The sequence below is a fragment of the Indicator indicator genome, chromosome 16, assembly GCF_027791375.1.
Source record: "Indicator indicator isolate 239-I01 chromosome 16, UM_Iind_1.1, whole genome shotgun sequence".
NCBI lineage: Eukaryota > Metazoa > Chordata > Aves > Piciformes > Indicatoridae > Indicator > Indicator indicator.
Genome location: NC_072025.1, coordinates 485115 through 508957, shown reverse-complemented (window position 1 = coordinate 508957; position 23843 = coordinate 485115). Strand labels below are relative to the sequence as shown.

At 59.4% G+C, this 23843-nt stretch overlaps 2 protein-coding genes across 2 annotated transcripts in view; one reads left to right on the top strand and one right to left on the bottom strand.

The window, feature by feature from the left end:
• ZNF609 (zinc finger protein 609) overlaps nucleotides 1-2556 on the top strand; it is a 55248-nt gene extending 52692 nt beyond the window's left edge. The window contains exons 5-9 of the mRNA XM_054387931.1: nucleotides 196-562; nucleotides 672-847; nucleotides 1882-2098; nucleotides 2300-2378; nucleotides 2503-2556. Of these exons, the coding sequence (XP_054243906.1) occupies nucleotides 196-562; nucleotides 672-847; nucleotides 1882-2098; nucleotides 2300-2373 (834 nt within the window). The 3' untranslated portion in view covers nucleotides 2374-2378; nucleotides 2503-2556. The remainder of the gene's footprint in view (nucleotides 1-195; nucleotides 563-671; nucleotides 848-1881; nucleotides 2099-2299; nucleotides 2379-2502) is intronic.
• A 4728-nt stretch (nucleotides 2557-7284) lies between these two features.
• OAZ2 (ornithine decarboxylase antizyme 2) lies at nucleotides 7285-23544 on the bottom strand. Its single transcript, XM_054387958.1, is given in 6 exon segments — nucleotides 7285-8064; nucleotides 11258-11343; nucleotides 13985-14160; nucleotides 19821-19901; nucleotides 19903-19978; nucleotides 23438-23544. Coding segments are annotated over 6 exon segments (573 nt in total). The 5' UTR covers nucleotides 23458-23544; the 3' UTR covers nucleotides 7285-7930.
• Nucleotides 23545-23843: the final 299 nt, after the last annotated feature.

The window sequence follows — 23843 nt, the reverse complement described above, 5'->3', positions numbered from 1 at the left end:
GTCTCCTTGGAGAGCATCCATCTCTGTCCTCTGCTCCTGGTGGGACTCTGTGAGGTCCCTTTGGGGGCTGGTAAAGGGATGGGGCTGGGAGGCCACAGATGGTCTGAGGAGAGCCCAGGGAAGGGGAGGGGGGTTTGGCAGTCTTCAAATTCAGCCTGGGTTTGGAACAGGCAAACCAATGGTTGGTTCTTGCAGGAAGCTGAGCCCCGGATGTGGACCTACGTGTACCCGGCCAAGTACTCGGACATCAAGACGGAGGATGAGCGGTGGAAGGAGGAGAGGGACCGGAAGCTGAAGGAGGAAAGGAATCGAAGCAAAGAAGCTGTGTCCAAGGAGGATGGGAAGGAGAGCAGCAGCTCTGAGTGCAAACTGACCCCCACCGAGGAGGCTCGGATGGTGGGCAAGGACCCTAGGCCCAGCGTCCACGTGCCGGTGTCCTCGCCCCTGACGCAGCACCAGTCCTACATCCCCTACATGCATGGCTACTCCTACAGCCAGTCCTATGACCCCAGCCACCCCAGCTACCGCCCCATGCCCACCGTCATGATGCAGAACTACCCAGGTGGGCAGCGCCCCATGGGGCACAGGGCCGGGGCCGTGTGCTCCCACGCTGCCGCCCAGGCACGCCTGTGCCACCTCCTGCTGTCCTGACTGCCTCTTCTCCTCCCCAGGGTCATACCTCCCCTCCAGCTACTCCTTCTCCCCATACGGGAGCAAGGCGTCAGGGAGCGATGACAGCGACAAGTCGCGCGCCAGCCCCAGCGTCAGCTGCAAGCCCAGCTCCGAGTCCAAGGCCCTGGACATCCTGCAGCAGCATGCCAGCCACTACAAGAGCAAATCGCCCACGGTGAGGCTCAGGAGGGTGCCAGCTGTGCCCAGCTCTGTGCCTCAGCTTCAGGAGGCTCCCCGGATCCTGGAGCCAGCCCCTGGCAGCTCTGCCTGCCCCGGGGTTTTGCTGTGCTTGCTGCCATAGGAAGGAGCCCTGGGGCCGTGGGGTGATCCAGCACACGACTCCTTGGGAATGGAGAAGCCAAAGCTGTGGGCAGGGCTGGCCCAGGGAAGCACTGGGTCTCCTCCAGGCCCTGCAGCCATCATGGGACACTTGTCCGCAGCCCTGGAGCTGGTGGGTGGGTCACAGGGGTTGTCTCCTTCCCCCCACAGTTCAGGGGCACAAAGTCCTCCTTGACTGAGCTGGGAGGTGGAACTTTGACACAGTGAGGAGAGAGCTGCCCTCAGACAGGACCTGCATCCTCCCCACTGCTTTTAAGCTGGTCTCCAGCTGTCATGGCCCAGCAGCATTGTGGAGAGCCTGTAGACAAAGGCACGGAAGAAAGAACCATAAAGTCCTTTGGGTTGGAAAGAACTTCAAAATCCTGGAGTCCAGCTGTTAGCAGTGCCAGGGCACCACTAAACCCTGGTCCCCAGCACCACATCTCCATGGCATTTAAACCCCTCCAGGGATGGGGACTCCACCACTGCCCCAGGCAGCCTGGGTCAGGCCTTGACAACGCTTTTGGGGAAGAAATTGTTCCTCTTGGCCAACCTGAACCTCTCTTGGGCCAACCTGAGGCCATTCCCTCTTGTCCTGTCACTTGTTCCTTAGGAGAAGTGCCCAATCCCCACCTCACTGCAGCCTCCACTCAGGGAGCTGTAGAGGCCAATGAGGTCTCCCCTCAGCCTCCTTTTCCCCAGCTCCCTCCCAGCCCTGTTCTGCAGACCCCTCCCCAGCTTTGTTGCCCTTCTCCAGCACCTCAATGTCCTTCCTGGAGTGAGGGGTGGAAGGGATACGGGGGGATCCCAATGGGGCAGCCCCATGTGGCTGGCACAGGGCCCAGGGGGGCGCTGGCAGCATCCCTCAGTGCCTCTCTTTGTCCTCCCCAGATCAGCGAGAAGCCTCCCCAGGAGCGGGAGCGCGGCGGCTGTGGGGTAGTGGGGGGCAGCAGCGGCTGCAGCAGCGTGGGGGCGGCAGGTGGGGGGGAGCGGAGTGCCGAGCGGCCTCGCACCTCCCCCTCCCAGCGCCTGCTCTCCACGCACCACCACCACCACCACCTCGGCTACTCGCTGCTGCCCGCGCAGTACAACCTGCCCTATGCAACAGGTGAGAGCCCAGCCCCGCCTTGGCGCCCGGCTGGGAGTACTCCGGGAGCTGTAGCCGCGTCTGGGCTGGTGCCGAGGCCTGGTGCTGATGAGGCCTGGTGCCGAGCTTCGCTTCCACCAAACCCAGCTCTTCCTGGCCCCCCGGCACGGCTGGGTGCCCACTGTGGGCACACTGGCTCCTGACGCCGCTTCTCTTCCGCAGGTCTCTCCTCCACAGCCATCGTTGCCAGCCAGCAAGGCTCCGCTCCCTCCCTCTACCCACCCCCCCGGAGGTGAGAACGGTAAGGCTGAATCCCCAGGGCCGCCCTGCACCGCCCCGGGGCAGAGGTGGCCGGGATGGGTGCTTGGGCGGTGGTTGGGGCTCACCCATGGCCCCGGAGCTGACTTGGCTTTGGGTCGTGGCAGGACATGAGGGCAGCAGACGACTGGGCAGGACAAGACATGTGACTGGCTCACATGGGGCTGCGCCGGAGACTCCTCAGACATCAGTTGAATGGTGTTTGTTGTGGGCTCGAGCTCCTGCCGGGAGCCCAGGCAGGCTCTCTTCCCCCTGCACCGCCCACCCACCCCCGCTGGACACACACAGACCCCCTGTGCCCGCCGGGTATTTATTGTGCTGGGCACCAGTGCCGGGGCCGGGGGCAACTCGCCCGCCTGGTGCCTGTGAAGAGGAAACAGAAGCACTGAGCTTGCTCCATGGAGCTGGGGCCTGGCTGAGTCTCTGCAAGCTGCTGCTTCACCCTGGGACTGGTGGCAGGCAGGGTCTCAGCCTCCTGCCCACTCCTCAGTGGGGCTGGCAGCGCAGGGCTGACAGTGCAGGGCTGGCAGCGTGGGACTGAGCCTGCCCTGAGGTCACGGTCTCGGGAAAGGAAGGGCTGGCTGGCTGGAGCTGGGGGGGTGCTGCTGCCAGCCTGAGGGTGTGGGTGGTAGCCTGGCTGGAGAGGGCAGGGACATGCCCCACGTGGGGTGCCTGTCGTGCTAGGCCCACGGGTACTCCTGCACCCCATGGCAGCTGCTGCTCTGTGCCCATGTGGGCAGCAGCTGTCAGTGTGTGGCCGGTGGCTGGAGCTGGGGTTTGGGGAGCTGGGGGCTGCCCTTGGCCCCTCCCTCCCCAGGCAGTTGGGCTTGGTGGGGCTGGGGGCAGCTGGGCACAGAGCTGGGGGCTGTGTCCTTCACCCAGCCGGCTGCCAGAGTTCCTCCTTCCCCAGTGCCTTGCACTGCCCAGCCCTGCCCGTGGCTTCCAAGCTGGTTTCGGAGCTGTGACTCTGAACTCCCCCAGCCCTTCCCCTGCCCCCACCCCCAGCAAGTGTGTCCTGAACCCCAGGGCAGTGCCTGCTGCTCGGGGTGGGGGGTGTCGGAGTGCTGCAGCTCCCCCTCACAGCCACCTTCTGCTTTTAAGGAGCCTCCCCAGGCCGTGGGCAGAGCCCACCGAGGAACAAGCACACTTAGGCTCTGCCAGAGGCACTTGGTGCTATGCTGGGTCCCGCTCCGGCCTCTTGCCGGGGCTCGGGGCACCAGCCCCTGGAGGAAGCTGGTTCCTGCTCCCAGCTCTCCTCAGCGCCCCAGGACAGGGACTTCCTGCTCCTCTGCTCCCCCAGAGCGGCTCTCTCCCCGTCCCCGGGCCGGTTCTACCTCGGCCCCGCCGCAGCCCTCTTGCCCCAGCCGCCACCGCTGCCTGGCCAGGGGGCGCGGGGCTCCGCGGGGCTCGGTTGTGTGTCTGTCCGTGTCGCAGCTGGGGCTGCTGTACTGGGATGCTCTGTACATACTGTAAAAAGCCATTGTTTGAAAGCTGTTGTTTTGGGTTTTGTTTTCTTTCCCCGCTCCTCCCCGGTCCCAGTTGGGAAGGAGGCGCTGGCTAGGGCTGGCCGCGGGTTGGCGGCAGGGTGGGCCGGGCCCAGCTGCCTCCCCTTGGCTCCTTTTGCTCTTCGCTGTCATTGCAACGAGCTGAGGCCCTGCGGCCCGGGCTGTGCCCCTCGGCAATGCCAAGCGGCAGCCGCCGCCGCCCCCCCCCCCCCCCCCCCCCCCCCCCTTCCCCCCACGCTCCGTGCCTGTTGTGCAGCCACATGCGGGTGCCGGGCTGGGCACCGGAGGTGGTGAGGAGCATCCTGCCAGCATCTCCTACCTCCAGCCCTGCTTAGTTTGGCAGAGCCTGGCTCCCAGCGTGGCCAGGGCACACCAGCAGCTCCAGGAGCTTGGAGGAGGGCGCTGGGCTGGGCTGGGCTGGGCTGGGCAGGGGTGGTGGGGTGCCACAGGCTGTGCTGGCAGCTGGAGCAGGGAGGGTCGGGGCAGCTTCCCAGTTGAGTGTCCCTTTAGATGTTCAATGCCACCCCGGTTTGTGCAGAATAAGTTTGAGGTTCGATGTTTTCTGGGTTTTCCTGGTCAGGTCTCGCCTGTGGGGCTGGCACTCTGACCCTGCCACCCACCAACCCACCCAGCCCCTGCGGGTGCCCTCCCCCGCTGCTGCCTGCTGTGTCCCGCAGGCGGCCGGCCGGGGCGCCCCCTGTTGGTGTCCTGTGGCTCTGCTTCTCTCGGTGCTGCTGTGTTGGGTTTGGGTGGAGTTCCCCCCGCGGCCCCTCTGTAAAGTGTACATTGAGCCCCCGGGTTTTATATAAATATAAATATATACATAGCCAGTGTGCTCCTGACCCCCCGCAGGGGCAGGGACAGACAATAAATCTTTTTAAGAGACAATCACAAACCTGTGAGGGTGGCTTTGCTTTTTTTTTTTTTTGCTCCCCTCCCTTCTCTCCCAACTTCTGGTCCTTTCTCCCCCAAAAACTGTGGCCAGTGAAGTTTTATTTGCTTTGGGTGGGGAAGAGCAGGGGGAGTCCCCATCTCTGGGGCATCTGAGAGTGCTGAGATCATAGAATCATGAAGGGCCCTCCAGGAGCTGGGGAGGGACTTTGGACAAGGGCTGGGAGTACCAGGCTGAGGAACAATGGTTTTGAGCTGGAGAGGGGAGATGGAGACTGGAGAGGAGGATGAAATTCTTGACAGGCTGGGGAGACTCTGGCACAGGTTGCCCAGGGAGGCTGTGGCTGCCTCCTGCCTGGAGGTGCTGAAGGCCAGGCTGGATGAGGCCTTGAGCAGCCTGGGCTGGTGGGAGGTGTCCCTGCCCATGGCAGGGGTTGGAGATGGATGAGCTCTGAGGCCCTTTCCAACCCAATCCATTCTGTGGCTCTGTGACTCAGCCATAGAACCATGGATTGGCTCAGCTGGAAAACACCTCCAAGGTTAAGTCCAGCTGCTGACCTGCCACCACCACAGCCATTAGACCATGGCCCAGTGTGGCCCCACAGCCAGTGTGGGTCAGAACTCCTACCTAGGGTCCTGTCCTGTGCCAGGCAGGTCTCCAACACCCCAGGGAGCTCCCTCTGGGGAAGGAACTGAGGGGCTGAAGGGGCACAGGGCAGAGCTTGGCTCCTCTGGTTTCACAGTGGAGCTGGCCTGTGCTGGAGGCAGCACTCAAAGAAATCAGAAGCACCTTCTGGATTTTCAGGAGGGTCTTCCTGAGGACAGGGACCTGAGCCCTCTACATGTGGCCACACTTGCTTGAGCCAGGGCAGGAGAGTGCTTGCTGCTTGTCACAGAAGCTGCCCCAGCAGTGCAGAGCTGAGGAGCTCCTCCTTGCTCCAGGCTCCTGTGATGAGAACCTTGCACCTTGCTGGTCAACTTTACCAGTCAGGAAGGAGCAAAGTGCTGCCCACCCCAGCACACGAGGGATGTGCCAGCAGAGGAGCACCAGGGGGTGGCAGCAGGGCCCTAGAGCATGAAGAAACACCCCAGGAGGCATCCTACAGCCCAGGCAAGGGTGGCAGCTCCAGCTCTGGGAAGGCCTCTCCCAAGGCAGACTGCAGGTCAGGCAGAGAACAACTGCCAGACCTCTGTCCCTGCTGCATGCCTGGAGTGAGGGCAGGAAGGGCAATGCCTGGGCAGAGCTGCAGCCAGAACTGGAGGGGCTGATGGCCCCACAATAAAAGGCAGGGCAGGGCTGTTCCCATCAGCACAGCACAGCCCCACTCCCTCCCCCCATTACACCACTCGTGACATTTTGTGCCCCTGGAGGAGGGAGCAGAGCCACCAAGCTCTGCACTTCACTGGAGGGGAAGGAGGGGGAGAGACACAAACTTTGAGCTGCTTTATTCACACAGATCCCAGCCCTCACCCCACACAGCCAGCACTGACCACGATGGTTATGGGATGGCTCAGCTGAGCTGCCAGCAAGACCCTCCAGAGCACAGCACCCCAGGCCAGGCAGGCAGAGCTGACAAACACAACATCCTTCTGTGGCCTTCCAGAACAAGGGGCCAGGGGCCAGCCACAGGGCACCACAAGAGCACAGCCTCAGTCTCCAGCAGAGAATGGGCAGGGTTGAACCAGCAGCTACCACCAGAGCCCCCAGGCTGGGAGAGCACCCAGCAGAGCTGCCAGACACAGCTGCCCCCACACAATACCCTTTGGTCTGGACTCCAAAAGCATCTCTCTGGAAAGGTGAGGAGGAAGAGCAGAGGTGGTGGCCACAGGCCTGCCTTGCACCCCTCCCTGGGTGGAGGTGTGAGCAAGTTTTGGCTCTGGCCCAGCACAACCACAGGCAGGGAAGGAAATGTCCCCCCCCAGAGGAGGGCCTATGGCTCCCCACACTCAGAATCAGAGAGAACTGTCAGGGATGGAAGGGACCTCAAGGATCATCCAGTTCCACCTTCTGCCATGTGCAGGGACACCTCACACTAGGTCAGAGCCCCAGGCATTGAACGGTTCCAGGGAGAGGGCATCCACAACTCCTCTGGACAGCCTGTGCCAGTGTCTCACCACTCTCCCAGTGAAGAATTTCTCCCCAATACCTAATGTAAACCTCCCCTGGCTTACTTTAAAGCTACTGTTCCTTGTCCCATCACCACCTCCCCCAGAACATCCTCTGCACATCCCTACACCTGGCACCACCCTGGCCAGGGCAAGTTCAGCCTAGGAGGGAGCCCTGGGCATGGCCTCCAGCCAGAGCTCTGCAGTTAGGCCTGCAAGTGAAGGGTGCAGAGCAAGCTTCCCAAGCAAGGTCAGTCAGGATGAGCAGGGGGGCAGGGAGGTGCAGCTCACTTGAGCCTCTGGCAGCAGGGGAGGCCCAGCAGGAGCTCTGTTCCTCTCAAAGAAGCAGCCCCAGCTGGGTGAAGTTCATCTCGAATGCCCCTTTTATTGAATGCTGTGATAGTGCAGTGGGAACATAGAACAGAGTTAAGACTGCTTGAAACAGAAGCTGGAAGAGCAAGAAGTTTAAAAAGGACCAAAAAAAAACAAAAGAGGAAAAAAAAAAAAACCAACAAAAAACCCAACCAAACCCAAACCCCAACCCAGGTTAGACCAAAGAGCTTCAGGCACCCCAGGGCGAGGCCCTGCAGGGTGCAGCGTAGTGTTAAAGGTTGAGTGTCCTCCAGGTGCCCAGCCCCCAGCCCATGTCTTCTGCTGGGCTCCTGGGTGCCAGCTCAGAAGGGGGGCTGCAGGGGAGCCTGCTGGGCGAGGGGGAAAGGTCCAGCAGGGCATCAGAGATGGCCAGGAGCTGCTGCTGCTGTGCCCACCAGGCACAGGCACCCCCACGCTGACACCCCCCAGAAGCTGCAGGGCAGCAGCTCCTAGGCCAGTCCAGAAACATCTTCCAGGTGCTGTTTGGTGATGAGAGGCATGGAGAGCGAGTTCTGGAGGCAGGACACTGGATGGGAGTCAGCTCTGAGAACACACAAGGAGCAAGGCAGGGCCAGGCCAGCAGCAGCTCCACAGCACAGGAGCTGGAGGCCTCTCTCCCCTCCACAGCGCTTCTGGCTCGCCCAGGGGTCCCCAGCTGCAGCTATTCTTCGTCAGAGGAAGAGTTCTGCTCCAGGGGGTACACCATGAACATCACGTCTGGCCGTGACGGGACAGAGGGGTGGCCAGGCCTCACCATTTCAAAGCCCAGGAAGCTGAATGTCTTCAGGAGTGGAGCTGGAGAAGAGAAGGAAAGCTGTGACCAGCAGGAAGAGCCTCTGCTGGAGCTGCCTCTGCAGAGACACCAAAGTGCAGTCAGCAGCCTCTGCCAGGGCACACAGAGCTGTGACCTGACAGCCCTCTGCAGCAGCAGGCTTGGCCTCAACCCCTACAGAATGGCAGGGCTTGGAAGGGACCTCCAGAGGTCATCCACTGCAACCCCCTCTGCCAGAGCAGGGGCAGCCAGGAACACAGCCAGGTGGGGTTGGAAAGCCTCCAGAGGAGACTCCACAACCCCTCTGAGCAGCCTGCTCCAGGCCTCCAGCACCCTCACACCAAACAAGTTTCCCCTTCTAGTGACGTGGAACCTCCTGGGTTCCAGCCTGTACCCTGTCCTGTCCCTGGGCACCACCACACAGAGCCTGGCACCTTCCTCCTGACCCCCACCCCTCAGATATCCATAGACATTGATCAGGTCCCCTCTCAGCCTTCTCTCCAGGCTGTACTGCCCCAGGTCCTGCAGGCACCACAGAGGTTTGTCCAAGCTGAGAGCCTCTTCCACCCCCTCAGAGGCACAGTGGTGGTTTGCCACCAACCTGCACCAACACTTCCCCAGGTTGCATGTGGCCACCTCACTGCCCCTAGGTGTCCCAGCACCCTTTGGAGGGGGCAGGTAACAGTGGACAGGAATCTTACTCAGGGGCTAGGCTCCTTTGATACCTCCACAAGGACCTGGAGCCCAGGGAGGTCACCATGGGTTGGGCACAGAAATTCCCAGCAGGATCAGTCCAGAAGCATTCCCCCTCCAACCCTGTCTCAGCCAGACAGGGATGGATCAGGCATCAAGTTCCCTGTGGCCCAAAGGAGTTGCCCTGGTGCAGCATCTGACCCCCTAGGACACCCTCTGAAGACCAGCCTCAAGCCTCTGAGGTCAGGCAGAGCAGCTCCTGGATGTTTCCAAGACAGATGCTGAGAGCCCTGGGGCTGCTGAGCCTGGGGAAAAGCAGCCCCAGAGGGGACCTGAGCAATGCTCAGCAAGAGCTAAAGGACCTGTGGAGGGAAAGAGCCTGGGGCCAGACTCTGCTCAGTGGTACCCAGGGACAGGACAAGGGGCAAGGGGCACAAAGTGGAACCCAAGAGGTTCCACCTCAAAAGGAGGAGAAACTTGTTTGGTGGGAGGGTGCTGGAGGCCTGGGGCTGGCTGCCCAGAGAGGCTGTGGAGTCTCCTTCTCTGGAGAGCTTCCAGCACCCCCCGGTCATTGTGCTCCTGGGCAAGCTGCTGTGGGAGCCCTGCTGGAGCAGGGGGGTTGACTGGGTGAACTCCAGAGCTCCCTTCCAGCCCCCACCCTGCTGGGACTCTGAATTTCCACTGACAGTGACCCAGGACCTAGAGCACCCCAGAGCTCCTACAAAGCAGCCAGGGCCAAGAGCCTCAGGTTTTTAAAAGCAAAGCCCAGTGGCAGATGTCTCACTGCAGAGGTCACCTCCAGGGCCTGGGATGGTGGTGACATAACAGCCACCACTTAATCCACACGTTGGTGGTGGCCTGGTGGCACAGGGTGGCATCCTCCTGGGCTCAGCACAGCTTAGCTCTCAGCTCTGCTCAGGTTTGAACCAGTCCTGCAAAGGCAATTCCTTGGCCACCAGCTTGTGCCTGCTGAGATTGAAAGTGATACATCCAGAGCTTGGAGCCTCAGCCACCAAGGCCCTCAGGCTCCCTGCTGTAATCACTCACCCCACACATCTATCTTGGGATCCTAATACAGCCCCTTAAGCCCTCAGCATCTCCCGCCAGAGGCAGGATTACCTCTAAGTCTAGGAAGGGCAAAAGTGCAGGGAGGTCTATAATGGGCAAGGGAACATCAGGGCAACAAGCTCCAAGTGTCCACTCTCCAGAGAGGCTTTCCCCTGGTTTCTCCTTCTCAATCCCAGAATGGCTCAGGTTGGAAGGGACCTCAGAGCTCATCTCCTCCAACCCCTGCCATGCCCAGGGACACCTCTCAGCCAGACTCAGCTGCCCAAGGCCTCATCCAGCCTGGCCTTCAACACCCCCAGGCAGGAGGCAGCCACAGCCTCCCTGGGCATCCTGTGGCAGAGTCTCACCACCCTCACACCAAAGAACTTCTTCCTCAGCTCCAAACCATTCCCCCTTGGCCTGGCTCTGGACACCCTCAGGAGAAGTCCCTCTGCAGCCTTCCTGCAGGATCCCTTCAGGCACTGGCAGGCAGCTCTGAGGTCCCCCTGGAGCCTTCTCCTCTCCAGGCTGACCACCCCCAGCTCCCTCAGCCTGGCTTCACAGCAGAGCTGCTCCAGCCCTGGGATCATCTCTGGGGCCTCCTCTGGACTCACTCCACAGCTCTGTGTCCTCCTGCTGCTGGGGACACCAGAACTGGAGGCAAGATTGGAGGTGAGGTCTGAGCAGAGCAGAGCCAAGGGGCAGAATCCCCTCTCCTGCCCTGCTGCCCACACTCCTCTGGCTGCAGCCCAGCACACAGCTGCGTGAGGGCTGCAGGAGGGCACTGCTGGCTCCTGGGGAGCTGCTCAGGACCCAGCACCCCCAAGGCTCTTTCTTCAGGGCTGCTCTCACTCCCCTCTGCACCCAGCCTGGATTTGTGCCTGGCCTTGGCCTGACCCAGCTGCAGGACCCTGCCCTGTGACTTGTTGAGCCTCTTACAGCTGGCACTGGGCCACTTCTCCAGCCTGTCAAGAGCCTTCTGGATGCCATCCCTGCCCTCAGGTGACTGAAGTGCACCACACAGCTTGGTGCCATCAGCAAACCTGCTGAGGGTGCCTCAGTGCCACTGCCCATGGCTGTGACAGATATGTTAAAAGAGCACTGGACCCAGGACACAGCCCTGAGGAACTCCAGAAGCCTGGGCCCAAAGGTGATCTTCTCTCCTTAGTGGAGGAGCAGCAGTCACCAATTTCTGAGCCAGCAAATCCTCTGGGTGCTTCAGGAGCAGTTTTCTGCCTGAGAGTGTCAGCAATGCAGTGATGGCAGGACTGGGGAAGGCCAAACCCCTGCCTCTGCACTCAGCCCCCACAACTGGCTGATTTCCTCCACAGGAAACCATCTCTGCCTGGAGAGGATGCTACCAGAACTGCACAGGTGGCAAGCACCATGGTGGGCACAGCCCGGGGAGCCCTACCAAGATTCTGGTGCCTGCTTTAGATGCAGGGAGCAAAGCTGGCAGCAGGGCTGAGCTCTCACCTCTGTCTTCTCTGCTCTTTCTGAAGCAAATAAAGACATAGCTGACTTTCATTTTCTCCTCAGCAAACTCCAGCAGTGCTGATAACCTGCCAAGGAGGAAGAAGACAAAAGAACATCAGCTGCAGAAGTCCTGTCCTGAGGAAGCCTCTGAGCATTATCAAGGGCTGAGATGTTTCCAGGCAGATTGTTTACAGCCCCCTTCCAGGGAACAATGGGGGCTCAAACAATAGGCTTCCTGCTGCTGAGCCAGCCCTGCAGGGCTGACAGCTTACACCAGGTCACCCAGCAAGGCCCTGTCCCCAGCCCCCCCCAACACCCAGCCCCCCCCAGCCCACCGTGTGTGCAGGAAGCTGAACACTGCACCTGCTCAGGGCCCAACAACCCCATGGAGGCTGCAGGCTGGGGCAGAGTGGCTGGAAACTGCCCAGCAGAGAAGGCCCTGGGGGTGCTGGGTGCCAGCATCTGGAGCTGAGCCAGCAGTGCCCAGGTGGGCAAGGAGGCCACCAGCAGCCTGGCCTGGAGCAGCAATGGTGTGAGCAGGGCAGGGATTGTGCCCCTGGGCTGGGCACTGCTGAGGCCACAGCTTGAGTGCTGGGTTCAGCTCTGGGCTCCTCACTGCCAGAAGGACATTGAGAGGCTGCAGCAGGTGCAGAGAAGGGCAAGGAAGGTGGGGAAGGGTCTGGAGAAGAGGGCTGGGGAGGAGCAGCTGAGGGAGCTGGGGGTGTTTGGTGTGGAGAAGAGGAGGCTGAGGGAGACCTCATTGCTCTCTGCAGCTCCTGAGAGGAGGCTGGAGGCAGGTGGGGGTTGGGCTCTGCTCCCAAGGAACAAGGACAGGTCAAAAGGACTCAAGTTGTGCTGCCAGCAGGGTTGGACATGAGGAACAATTTTTTCATGGAAAGGGTTCCTGAGCCCTGGCCCAGGCTGCCCAGGGCAGTGGTGGAGTCCCCATGCCTGGAGGGGTTTCAGAGCTGTGGAGATGTGGTGCTGAGGACCAGGGTCCAATGGTGACCTGGCAGTGCTGGGTTAATGGTTGCACTCCATGACCTTAAAGGACTCTTCCAACCAAAACAGTTCTCTGAGCCAGGCAACATCAAGGATGGGATCTGTGAGCTCTGCTCTTTGGCAAGGAGCTGAGGAGCAGAAGCAGCGCAGTGCTGATGCCAGGCAGAGCATCATGGGCACAGGCAGACCTGCTTCCTGCACACCTCTGCTGAAGCCACACCTCCTGCCTGCCAGCTCCTCCAGCATTTCTGCCCACTCCTGCTGGAAGCAGAGCAGCTCTAACCCCTCTGTGGGCCTGAGGATGGGCAGAGCAGAGCCAGCACTGCCAGTGCCAGCCTTGTGCCCATCTGAGCCACTGGAGTGGCGCCGGGCAGGGGCTGACCCAAGGGCAGCCTGCAAGCCTGGAACGCAGGGAGGGGGAGGGAAGCTGCCAGGGGGTTGTCAATATGGTAATGAAGTGGTCTAATTACAGCCTCCCCCTGGCTGCTTTACCTGGCTAAAAATAACCTGACAGGGCTGTGCTTTCCCTGGTGCCAGCAGGGCTGTGAGGATGCCCTCCCAGGAGCGCCCGGGCATCCGGAGGGTTGACTGCGGGCATCACAGGAGTGCTGCTCTGCACAGCCAGCCAAGGGAGACAAGCGGAAGCCAGCAAGGACTGGCACTTGCTGGAGGTGCCCAGTGAGGAGAGCTTTTCCCCCTTAATTAGCTGGCGGCATTTACAGCTGAAGCCTGCTGGGAGCCTGAGGAGGCCTCGGAGCGCTGCGCGGAAGCAGGCGGCAAGGCCCTGGGCAGGCTGCACTGCTCCAGGCCAGGGGAGAGCTCTGGCAAAGCACTTGGCAGGAAATAGCTGCTCTGGAAGCTGCCTTTACACAAACTTCCCAGAGCAGAGCTGTCTGGACAAAACACCACCATGCCCTGCCAAGAGAGAGGCTGGCAGAGCCCGGCGCCTACGTGGCAGCGCTCCAGGGCCAGCTCCACCTCCTGATGAGAAGGAGAGCAGCAGGAGAATGGAGTGCTGGGGGTTCCCCCCCCCATCCCCAGAGAGAGGAAAATGCTGCCAAAATCAGCTGCCCAGGGGAAAAAAAAAATAAACCTGAGAAAGGCTTGGAGATTTTCCACACCAAAGCAGGCAAAGAAGCTCTCTGCTCCTTCCTCAGAGGGACTCACCCCACAGCCCACATCTGAGTGGTCACCCGGGGAGGAAAATAAAATAAAACATCTAGAGGGCTAACAGGAAGGCAGCTCAGAGACTGGAAGGGACCTCAAAGCTCAGCCAGCTCCAACCCCCTGCCATGGGCAGGGACACCTCCCACCAGCCCAGGCTGCTCAAGGCCTCATCCAGCCTCCAGCCTGGCCTTCAACACCTCCAGGCAAGAGACAGCCACAGCCTCCCTGGGCAACCTCTGCCAGTCTCTCCTCACCCTCACTGCCAACAATTTCTTCCTCTTCTCCAGTCTCCATCTCCCCTCTCCCAGCTCAAAGACATTGTCCCTCAGCCTGGGACTCTCAGCCCTTGTCCAAAGTCCCTCCCCAGCTTTCCTGGAGCCCTTCAGGGCCTGGAAGGCTGCTCTGAGGTCTCCCTGGAGCCTTCTCCAGGCTGAACTCTTCTCTGAAGCCCAGGGACGAAGGACAGGCTATACAGAGAAGAGCAGGAGCGCCCCTCCCAGCGCCTGTTCCTCACCCATGCCAGCAAAACCCTGCCCAGCTCTGGGATCCTCAGCTTACCCTTCCTTGCTTCCATCAGCTAGCAATCCATCAGGGACTTCCACGAAGAGGCTCTGGCTAGAGAGCACAGCATCCCAGGAGGAGGTCTTCCCCTCAGTGACCTTGTAGTGGAAGCGGAGCAGGTGCGGCTTGCCCTCGTGCACTGGGACATCCTGGCTAACAGTGATCTTCTCATCCTGCAAGGGCAGGCAGACAGCTCAGCAGCCAGGCTCAGGCAGCTCTGCCCTCACACCACAGGCCAGAAGACAGAGGTGAGGGTTAAAGGAGGATGCAGAGCCAGGGGGTTCTCTGTGGGAAGAGCCAAGCCTGGGGGTGTCCCTGAAACCCAGCACCGTGAGACTGCCCACGGCTCCCCAGCCTGAGCCTGGCTGCTCTGCAGGAGTGCTCAGCTGGTTGGGACCACAGCTTCTCACCTTCCTTCTGTGCTGACCTCAGGCAAAAGAGAACAAAAAGCCAAGTCCCACACAGACGACAGCCAGGAGAGAGCAGACTCAAACCAAAGGGCTTCAGAGTTCTGCTGAGAGGAACATTTGACATTTCCCTTCCCCTTGTGCAGGCTCAGGGACACACCACAGTAAAAATCCCTCAGAGGGCTTTTCTAGTTCTGTTCTCCTCTCCAGGGCTTTGGAGCTTTGCATGTTTACATGACATTAAAGTTCTGGGGAGTGAAGAGTCCCTTCAGCCACTACAGCTCCCAGCTTCAAAGCTTGGACCAGCAGTCTGGAGGAGCTGCTGCAGGCTGATCACTTCTGTTGTGTTTCCCCCCACTCCCCAACACAGCCCTTTTGCCTTCAGGGATGACCACAAATTGCCTCCCCAGATTTTACAACCGACTGGTTTGCCTCCAAGATCTGTGTCAGAGAGAATCCCAAAGGCAGGCAGGAGCTCCCCAGAGCTGAAGGCTGGGAGGAGATCTTTTCCAGAGACCACAAGGACCCACAGGCCTCTCCAGCACTGCCCAAACTAGAACACCAAGCATGCAGAGAGCCTCAGATCCAGCCCAGTGATTCCTAGAAAACAATTTTGTGGTTCAAACTCCCTTCCTTCTCCTGACAGAGTTTGCAGGCAGTTGGCTTCCACACTTGAATGCAGAGAGCCCCAGTGAAGGGAGGAAGAGCTGCCAGCTGCTCTGGAAGCTGTTCCCATCTGCTGGGTTCCAGGCTCATGCATCCCCACCCCTCACATTTACAAAGTCATCTGCACAGCTTGGATGGGCAGAAGGAAATCAGACCTTGGAAGTCACTGCTGCTCTGTTCTCCAGTCACAGGAGGGCCTGGGGAAGCTGGGAGTCAACAGCAGCAACAGGTGGGGCAGGAGGTGGTTTGCTCTACCAGGTGGGTGACCACCCAGCCTCCAGGCCTCCAGGGAGATTAACTGAGCAGCTCATGGCAAGCTGTGAGTTGCTGACAACAAAGCAAGCAGAGGAAAAACTTTGTCACAGAGAGGATGACAGAGCCCTGGAGCAGGTTGCCTGGAGTGGTTGTGGAGTATCCTCCTCTGGAGACTTTCAAAACCCACCTGGATGTGTTCCTATGTGACCTGCCCCTGCTCTGGCAGGAGGGATGGACTTGATCACCTCTGGAGGTCCCTTCCAACCCTGACCATCCTGTGACTGTGTGACACTGCCACAGCAAACAGCACCTCCCCAGACCAGGCTCCATAAATGCTTGGTAGCAACTCCTCTCTGACCACAACCTACACAGGCAGCAAGGATAACTCAAGTCCAGTTTGGATGTGCAGTGAAGAAGCATTTGAAGGATGAGCAGGAGAAGCATCAGCAGCCAAGGCTGCCCAGCAAGAGGCCTGGAGGCTCCTCAGCATGGCTTGGTTTCATGCAGGCTTTTTCTTGCCACTGTGAGTGGTGCAGCAGAACCATCCCCCAGAAGCTTCCCAGGCTTCTCAAGGCTGTGCCCCAGTGCTTCAATTCCTGTCACCAGGTGCATTTTAAAGAGGTCCCTCTTGGTTTGACTGCAGTGGCAAAGGAGAACCCCCCAGGTGTTTCACAGAGCTGGTGACAAAGTCCTGCTGCACGCAAAGGAGGAGCTGCTGCCGGTGCACAGCCCACAGAGCTGCCCTGAAAACCAAGGTTACACTTCAGCAGAATAAATATCCTGCAGGAAATCACTTTAGTCACTGAGCCTGAAAGAAGTTCTCATGGCTGTGTCTGCTGGAGGCTTCTGCTAGTTCCAAGCCAAGAAACCTCCTGACAGCTGCTGGAGTGAAGTCAGAGCTGCTGCCACCACCGAAGCCACCGTGGAGCCCTGGGGCTGAGTGCTGGCACAGCTCTGCTGGCAGAGGAGTGCTCCAAAAGCCAAACCAGGGCACTGCAGACACAGCCTCCAGCAGGGACTCTACAGGAGCCTTCAGTTGTTGGTGTCTGTTCTGGAGGTCCTTCTCTCAAGGAAAGCTCACAGATGCTTCTTTTATTCTACTTCACAAAAACAAAGGCTGGGTGAGAAAGCTGAGAGCAGCAGGCCAGGCCTGGCACGTGGAAGAGGAGTCACAGGCACACATTTGTGCAGGAAGCCTGGCAGGAGCCTGCACTAGGAGGGAAAAGCTTCCCCAACCTTCTGCCTTAGTCCTTCTGTCACCACAAGTGAAGCCCTGGGCTCCAAGCCTAGTGTGGTTTGCCCCCTTGGAATCGCCTGAACTGACAGCCACCAGCGCCAAGGCAGTGCAGCCACAGGGCTGGGCAGAACCAGTGCCCCCAGTCTGGAGGGAGTCATGGTTTCACAGCCTCTCCTGGGCAGCACAGGGTTTGTTTCTAGGCACCCAAACTGTGACAGCAAGATGCCAGGGAGAGAAGCTGCTCCTGCAAAGCAGCAGCCCAGAATTCCCTGGGAGCTGCTCAAGCCACAACGTTTGGTTTCAGTTCACCCCTGCAAAACGTCCCCCTGCAGGGCACTGTGGGCAGGAAACCCCCACCAGGCACAGCTGCCCAAAGCTCCTCAGCTCTGCCTCAGCCAAGCCTCGAGGCCCAGCTTCCACCTGGCTGCACTTCACTGAGCAGGAGCTGTCCCAAGCCAGCTGCACTCCTGGGGTGTCCCAGGAAGGAGAGGGCTGGAGGCCTCTGCGTGCTGGCAGTGTAAGGAGGAAGGATGTTCTGAAGCAGCAGGGCCAAGAGGCTGGAGAAACCTCTGTGAGCTGCCCACTGCTGGCATGGCTACACCTGCAGCCTGCTGCCAGGCCTCAGCTGTGCCATGAGGGGCTGAGGGGCACAGCTCTGAGCACAGCAATGCCAGCAGAGCAGGGAGCCCACTGCTCCCTGCAGAGCTCTTCACAGAGCCACAGAATGGGCTGGACTGGAAGGGACCTCAGAGCTCAGCCAGCTCCAACCCCCTGCCATGGGCAGGGACACCTCCCACCAGCCCAGGCTGCTCAAGGCCTCATCCAGCCTGGCCTTCAACACCTCCAGGCAGGAGGCAGCCACAGCCTCCCTGGGCAACCTGTGCCAGTCTCTCCCCACCCTCACTGCCAACAATTTCTTTCTCCTCTCTACTCTCAACCTCCCCTCTCCCAGCTCAAAGCCATTGTCCCTCATCCTGGCACTCTCAGCCCTTGTCCAAAGTCCCTCCCCAGCTCTCCTGGAGCCCTTCAGGCACTGGAAGGCTGCTTTGAGGTCTCCCTGGAGCCTTCTCTTCTCCAGGCTGAACAGCCCCAACTCTCCCAGCCTGGCCCCACAGGGGAGGTTCTCCAGCCTCTGATCATCTTGGTGGCCTCCTATGGACCCTCTCCAGCAGCTCCAGGTCCTTCTTGTGCTGGAAGGCCCAGAACTGGATGCAAGTGGGGTCTTACCAGAGCAGGGGGCAGAATCTCCTCCCTCAGGCATCATGCACCATGCTCCAGAGCAGACAGACTGCTTTGGAAAGGCCACCCCAGGCAGCTGCCACAGCTGATCCTGCTGGAAAAAGGAATTAAGCTTTTGGGCCCAGATGCCTTTCCAGGTCACACTGAGGCTAGCTGGCTGAAAGGCTCAGCCTGCTGTAACTACAACACCACTGGCTTGAACAGATGACTGAGAGGGGGACAGAGTCCCAGAAACCCTGTCTGAGGTTGGCCTTTAAAGCCCCGAGCAAGGCAGCCTGCTCTGGTCCAGGGTGAGCTATGTCTGCACCACAGATCATCTGCTCTGACAGCTTCTGCTGGGCTTTGTCAGCAATAAATCCAGGGAGGATCCCAGTTCTAGGCAGCAGCTTTCTGCATGACATCCCCACACGGAGCAGCCCCAGCCCCACACACCACTGTCAAAAGCTTCTATGTGGATTCAAGGCCACCCTGAAAACAAACTCTTCAAACTCTCCCAGCTGAGCTTCCTTCCCCCAGCATCTCCTCCACCTGGAGCCCCTCTTCTGCCCTGTGCACAGGGCAGGCTCAGCACATCTGGCCCCAGAGGCTTTAACTCACAGGGTCCCCACCCTGAGACATTTCATTAATTGTCCTGAGCCCTCTTGCAGCTCTTCCTGGATCTTTAGCCTGACAGGAAGCCTGCTGTGCTCTGCTGCTTCTCTGGCTTTCACAGCCCTCTGAGGCCTGTGACAGGTCACCTGCAGAGCATGGATCTGGTGCCAGGTGGTTGTTCAGGCTACAATAAACAGATTTCTGCACATGGTGAGGAGACCTGGGCTGAAAATTCACCAAGGACAACTCCTCTGAAAGCAGCTGCCAGGTCTGCACCTCAGGGACTGGGAGAGGAGACTTTGGTAGCTTGTGAGCCACGAGGGCCTGGATCTTTTCCCACCACAAAATGCCTGAGTGCCTCCCATGGGGGAATTAAAGTCCAACATCTCTGAGAGGGCTCCTTTGTGAGGGGCCAAATTTGAAAGCCCAGCATAAACTTAGGATACCTTCATTTGACAGCACTTCCCTGCCTGCCCCTGTGGAGAAGCAGCCCAGAAGAGTGCCAGGTGCACTGCTGGCACAGCACAGAGCTGCCCAAGTGCCAGTTACTTTGCAGCCTCCTCACTGCAAAGTAAAGTTCCTGTAGAACAAAGAGGGCCAAGAAATGAGAGCTGCAGGGATCCACCTGCTCCTAAGCAGGGGCAAAGCCTTCCTGTCCTTGCAAACCCCTTCCTGACCATGCCTCACCCTGCACTCATCTGGGAGCTGTGCCAGGCTGTGGGGCAAGTGCTGGGCACCTTGCAGCTGAGGTCAGGACTTGCTCTGCAGACCACCTCAGGCAGCTCCCAGCCCCCCCACCCCTCGCAGCTTTACCTTCCAGACCAGGGCACAGGAAAGAGCTTATCAACCATGCTCTGCTCTTCACCTCTCTGCTGCCCACTTCCTCTTCTGGTGAGACATTTAGGGTTCAGGGTTTGGAAACACTGCAGCAGCTGAAATGGGCCTCTGGAGAGTGATCTGCTGCACACCTCTGTGAATAGGGCTCCTCTGTCTCCATAAAGGGGTGGGGAAGGGTCTGGAGAGGAGCAGCTGAAGGAGCTGGGGGTATTTAGTCTGGAGAAGAGGAGGCTGAGGGGAGACCTCATTGCTCTCTGAACAGAGGCTGGAGCAAGCTGGGAGTTGGTCTCTTCTCCCAAGGAACAAGTGATAGGACAAGGGAGGTATAGTTTGGACATGAGAAGAAACTTCTTCACTCAAATTGTTCCCAAGCACTGTCCCAGGCTGCCCAGGGAGGTGGTTGAATTCCCATCACTGGAGGTGTTTCCAAGAGGCAGAGCTGTGGTGCTGAGGGGCACGGTTCAGCACCAGCCTGGGTAGAGCTAGAGAATGGTTTGAGGATCTGAAAGGGCAACCAGAGCAGTTCCATAACTGCAAAAGGAACCAAAAGACAGCTGCAGCACAGGTACAGGACATTACTGAGCCATCAGATCTCTCTCACCTTATATATCAGAGCTGAAAGAGAAGGATCCCTGCTACCCCCTCGCCCACCGGGGATCTTCGACAGTGGGTGAGGGGCATCAGGAGCACCACAGAGGCCCTGGAACGATGTGCCTGCAGCACTGCAGCTGGGGACAGTTACTCAAAGGTAAAATACTACTGCAAGAGAGAAACACAACAAACAAAAGAAAGCACCGGGTTAGGCTAGCAGGGATCACATTTCAGATCCTCAGAACCCCACACCACTCCCATCCCTGCTCCCCCCTACCCCCCAGCACGTCAGGGGCAGCTCCCAGGACACCCGGGGTCGGTTGCACTCCTTGCCCAGGTGGTGTTTTGTTAACAGTGGAGGAGGGGCTCTCCAGCCAGGAACCCAGGGAGTGCTGAGCAACCTCATGCTAATGAGGGAGGGCTGGAGGGCTGCCAGGAGCAGATGGCTGGGGAGGCAGGACCAGAGGAGGAGCACACGTTTGCCACAGACAAATATCTACAAATAGATCAACAGCACCCAGCAGGAGGAGGCTTAAGTTTCACATTCTCCAGAGGAGGAGGAAGGAAAGGGCTGGCTCCTCAGGTCTTTCTGAGGCTCTCTACAACGTCCAAGTTGACATTTCCACATGCACACAAACCACCCTGCGTGCATCCTTCCCCCTGATCCCCAAAATGACCATTTCCCCCAGTTTCTGAGCCCCTTGGGATGTCCTACACGTGGCCTTCCAGGATCACTTTGAGCACAGGCTCTCTAATATCTGCCCCAGCTCTCAGGAAGCTCAGGAAAGCAAATTATTTTACTTCTGGAGCATTGCTTCCTTTATGAGCCACCACAAAAGCTCTTTTGCTGAGGCAGGGCACAGCCAGTGGTGTTCCTCCAACAAAGCCTACAAAAGCAAGGCAGAGAAACCAGTTGTTCCCAGTGCTCCCATTATGAAACCAGGCAGTGCAAAGCTATGTAAACACCACACTAAAGAGGGCTTCAATGAGTACACAGAGCAAGGAGCAAGACCACAATGGGCAGGCTCTGTGGATGCCCTGACAGCTGTCTGCCCTGACACTTGGCACTCAGAGATGCTCCCAGGACAGTGTTTTTCCATTCTAATCTCTCTCCACGAGGGGGACAGGCTTCAGGATAGAATCACTGAATAATTGTTAGAGTTAGAAGGGACCCCAAGGCTCAGCCAGTTCCAACCCCCCTGCCATGGGCAGGGACACCTCACACCACAGCAGGTTGCTCACAGCCACCTCCAGCCTGGCTGCAAAAACCTCCAGGGCTGAGGCTTCCACCACCTCCCTGGGCAACCTGTGCCAGTCTCTCACCACCCTCATGGGGAAGAATTTCTTCCTAACATCCAATCTGAATCTCCCCACTTCTAGTTTTGCTCCATCCTCCCCACTCCTATCACTCCCTGACAACCTAAAAAGTCCCTCCCCAGCTTTCCTGTAGCCCCCTTCAGATACTGGAAGGCCACAAGAAGGTCTCCTGGGAGCCTTCTCCTCTCCACACTGCACAACCCCAACTCTGAATGTCTCCATAGCAGAGCAGCTCCTAACATTCAGGGAGCTGCACTATCAGAGCAACCTGAATACACCAAGACTGCCAACCAGCTGCTGAAACTGGGCACTTCTGAGTGCCAAGCAATACTCACAAACACGGCAAGGACCCCAGGGAGCCCTCAGCCTGCCACCTCTTACCAAAGCAGCCTTTCTACACCAAACACAAACATCCTTCTTCACTGATTTCCTCCTCCTCCAGGCTGGCTAGAGCCGACCAGCAGCATTCCCACGGCGTACAGCCATTAAAGCACAGCAGCAGAAGCTGCCCAGTGAAGGTGTCTCAGGGCAAAGCCCTCTGGGCACAGGGCTGGACAGTGGCAGTTTTGCCTTCAGGCAGTCCCTCCTCACAGCGTGACCAGGGCCATCAATGGGCCAGTGTGCATTCAGTAGTAGTGGATGTGGAGAGGCATGACAAAGCACTTTGCTGTGCCGTTCCCCACCCCCAGAAAGCTGCTGGCAGCTTTGTTGTTCCCTTTCCTCCTCCCTCCCCCCCACAGTCAACAATGTACTATTGATAGCTTCTGCCGACTTGCGGCCAAGGCATCAAGACGCTGGATAATGAAGTGTAGTTGTGGGAAAAAAACAACAAAAAAAGAATCAAACCAAGAAAGAATAGGAGAGGCTGTAGTTTCCATGCAAAGCAGGCCAAGCCACCACTTCCCAGTTCTGCTTCCTCTGGCACATGCAGAAGTCACAACTCAAGGACCCTTCGGCACACAGCCCTGCCCCCGACGCTGGCGCTCAGCCCAGACCTGCAGGCCACCAGAACTCCACTGCTTGGGACCCAGCACACTCAGGGCAGTGTGTAGGGACACACACACATGGACTGAAAGAGGTTTTGCTTCCTTCAGAGGCCTACTAGCACCCCGGGAAGAAGTTCAGGCAAAGTCTGAGCCCTCGGTGCTGCTGCCTGCAAGCTGCCCACTGCAGCCCTGCTCCCTAAGGCCTGTTCATGGCTCAGCAGTTTGGACCTTGCTCCCTTCCAGCCCCTTTTGAGAAGCTGTTTCCCAGCAGCTTGGTTCACATGAAGGTGGATTTAGATTACCAAGGGCCTTCCTTTCCCTGAAGAAACTCCCAAGCAAAAGCTTCGCTGAGCAAGTCCTGCCTGACAGAGGAGCTGGCAGCAGGCAGAGGTTTGCAGCCCGCAGGTATAATTTTAACCTGCTGAGCTCCCAGCAATCCCAACGGCACAGCCAGGGCCTGGGAAGCACAAAGGACAGCCTGGCCATTCCTGAAGCCCATCAGGGCTGCTCCTCGACAACCTCTGCCCCTGAAGCCCCAAGGCCAGCATCGCTTCCAGGCCACAAACCCAGCACTCAGGGCTCTAAAAGCTGCACATTTTCCTGGCTTTCAGGCTCCTCTCTTTGCACTGAGCACTCAGAGCAGACTGAAGGATCAACGTAGAGCCCTTGGCGTTACAGCAGTGAAGGGGTTTCGGTTTCTCGAGCTGTTGTCTCTTTCGGAACAAGGCTCTGGAGATGTGGCTGCACATGGGTCACAACAACAAGACGTTCTGCTGTCAGCCATTGCGAGACACACAGCCAGCAACCCGATGCGGCCAGCCCTCTGATGAGCACAGGGGCCCAACACGGCTGGTCTCGACAGTCCTGTTCGACACGGCGAGAGACAGGCCCAGGAAACGGCCCTTGGGGGGCTCCGGACAAAGCACAGGGCAGGCGGTGGGCTGGAACAGCCCTAGCCCGGGCCCGCCGCTAACCAGCCGCTAGCAGAACCCCGCCTGGCCCTAAGGATGCGGGGCCTGGCCTGCAGCAAGGGTGGCCGCGACCCCTCCTCGGCCTTATTTATTAGCAAGAGGCTGCTCAAGCACTCGCAGTCCCCTCCCAGCTCCAGGGCTCTACCACTCCCCGGGGGTGGGGGGGTCTCCGCACAGAAAAGGGGCCGTGATGGGGGTTTTAACCCGGGAAAGGAGCAGAGCCGCAACCTCCCCCATCTCCCTGCCCCGCTGCCTCAGGGCCGATCGTCCCCTGAGCCCAGCCACCGCCGCCGCTCCGAAGGGCGAGGAAGAGGCCGCAGCAAGGCGGACGGAGAGTAGGCGCCGCGCAGCACCTGTCCTGGGTGTTTATCATCCTGCGCTCCGCTTCGGCTCCCGTGTCCGCTCCCGCTTATGCTCGGCTCCTCTCAGCTGGACTCGGCTCCGCTCGGCCCGGCTCGGCTCCTCCGCCGCTTCCTTCTCCTTCGCTCGCCGCCGCGCGCCGACTGACCTCTCGGGCCCGCGCCGCCCGACCCCGCCCCTCCCCCGGCCCCGCGCCCCGCCCCCCGCCGACGATGGGAACGGCCCCGCCCACACAAAGGCGCGCGCCGCGCCGCGCCGCGCCCCGCCTACCGCCCGCGCAGGCGCGTAGCGCTTCTCCGCCTTCCGGCTGCTCGCCCAGCTCTCATCCGCTCCCGACGCGGCACGGCGGCCGCTGAGGGGCAGTTGATGGGCAGTTGATGGACCCTTGAGGGACCCTTG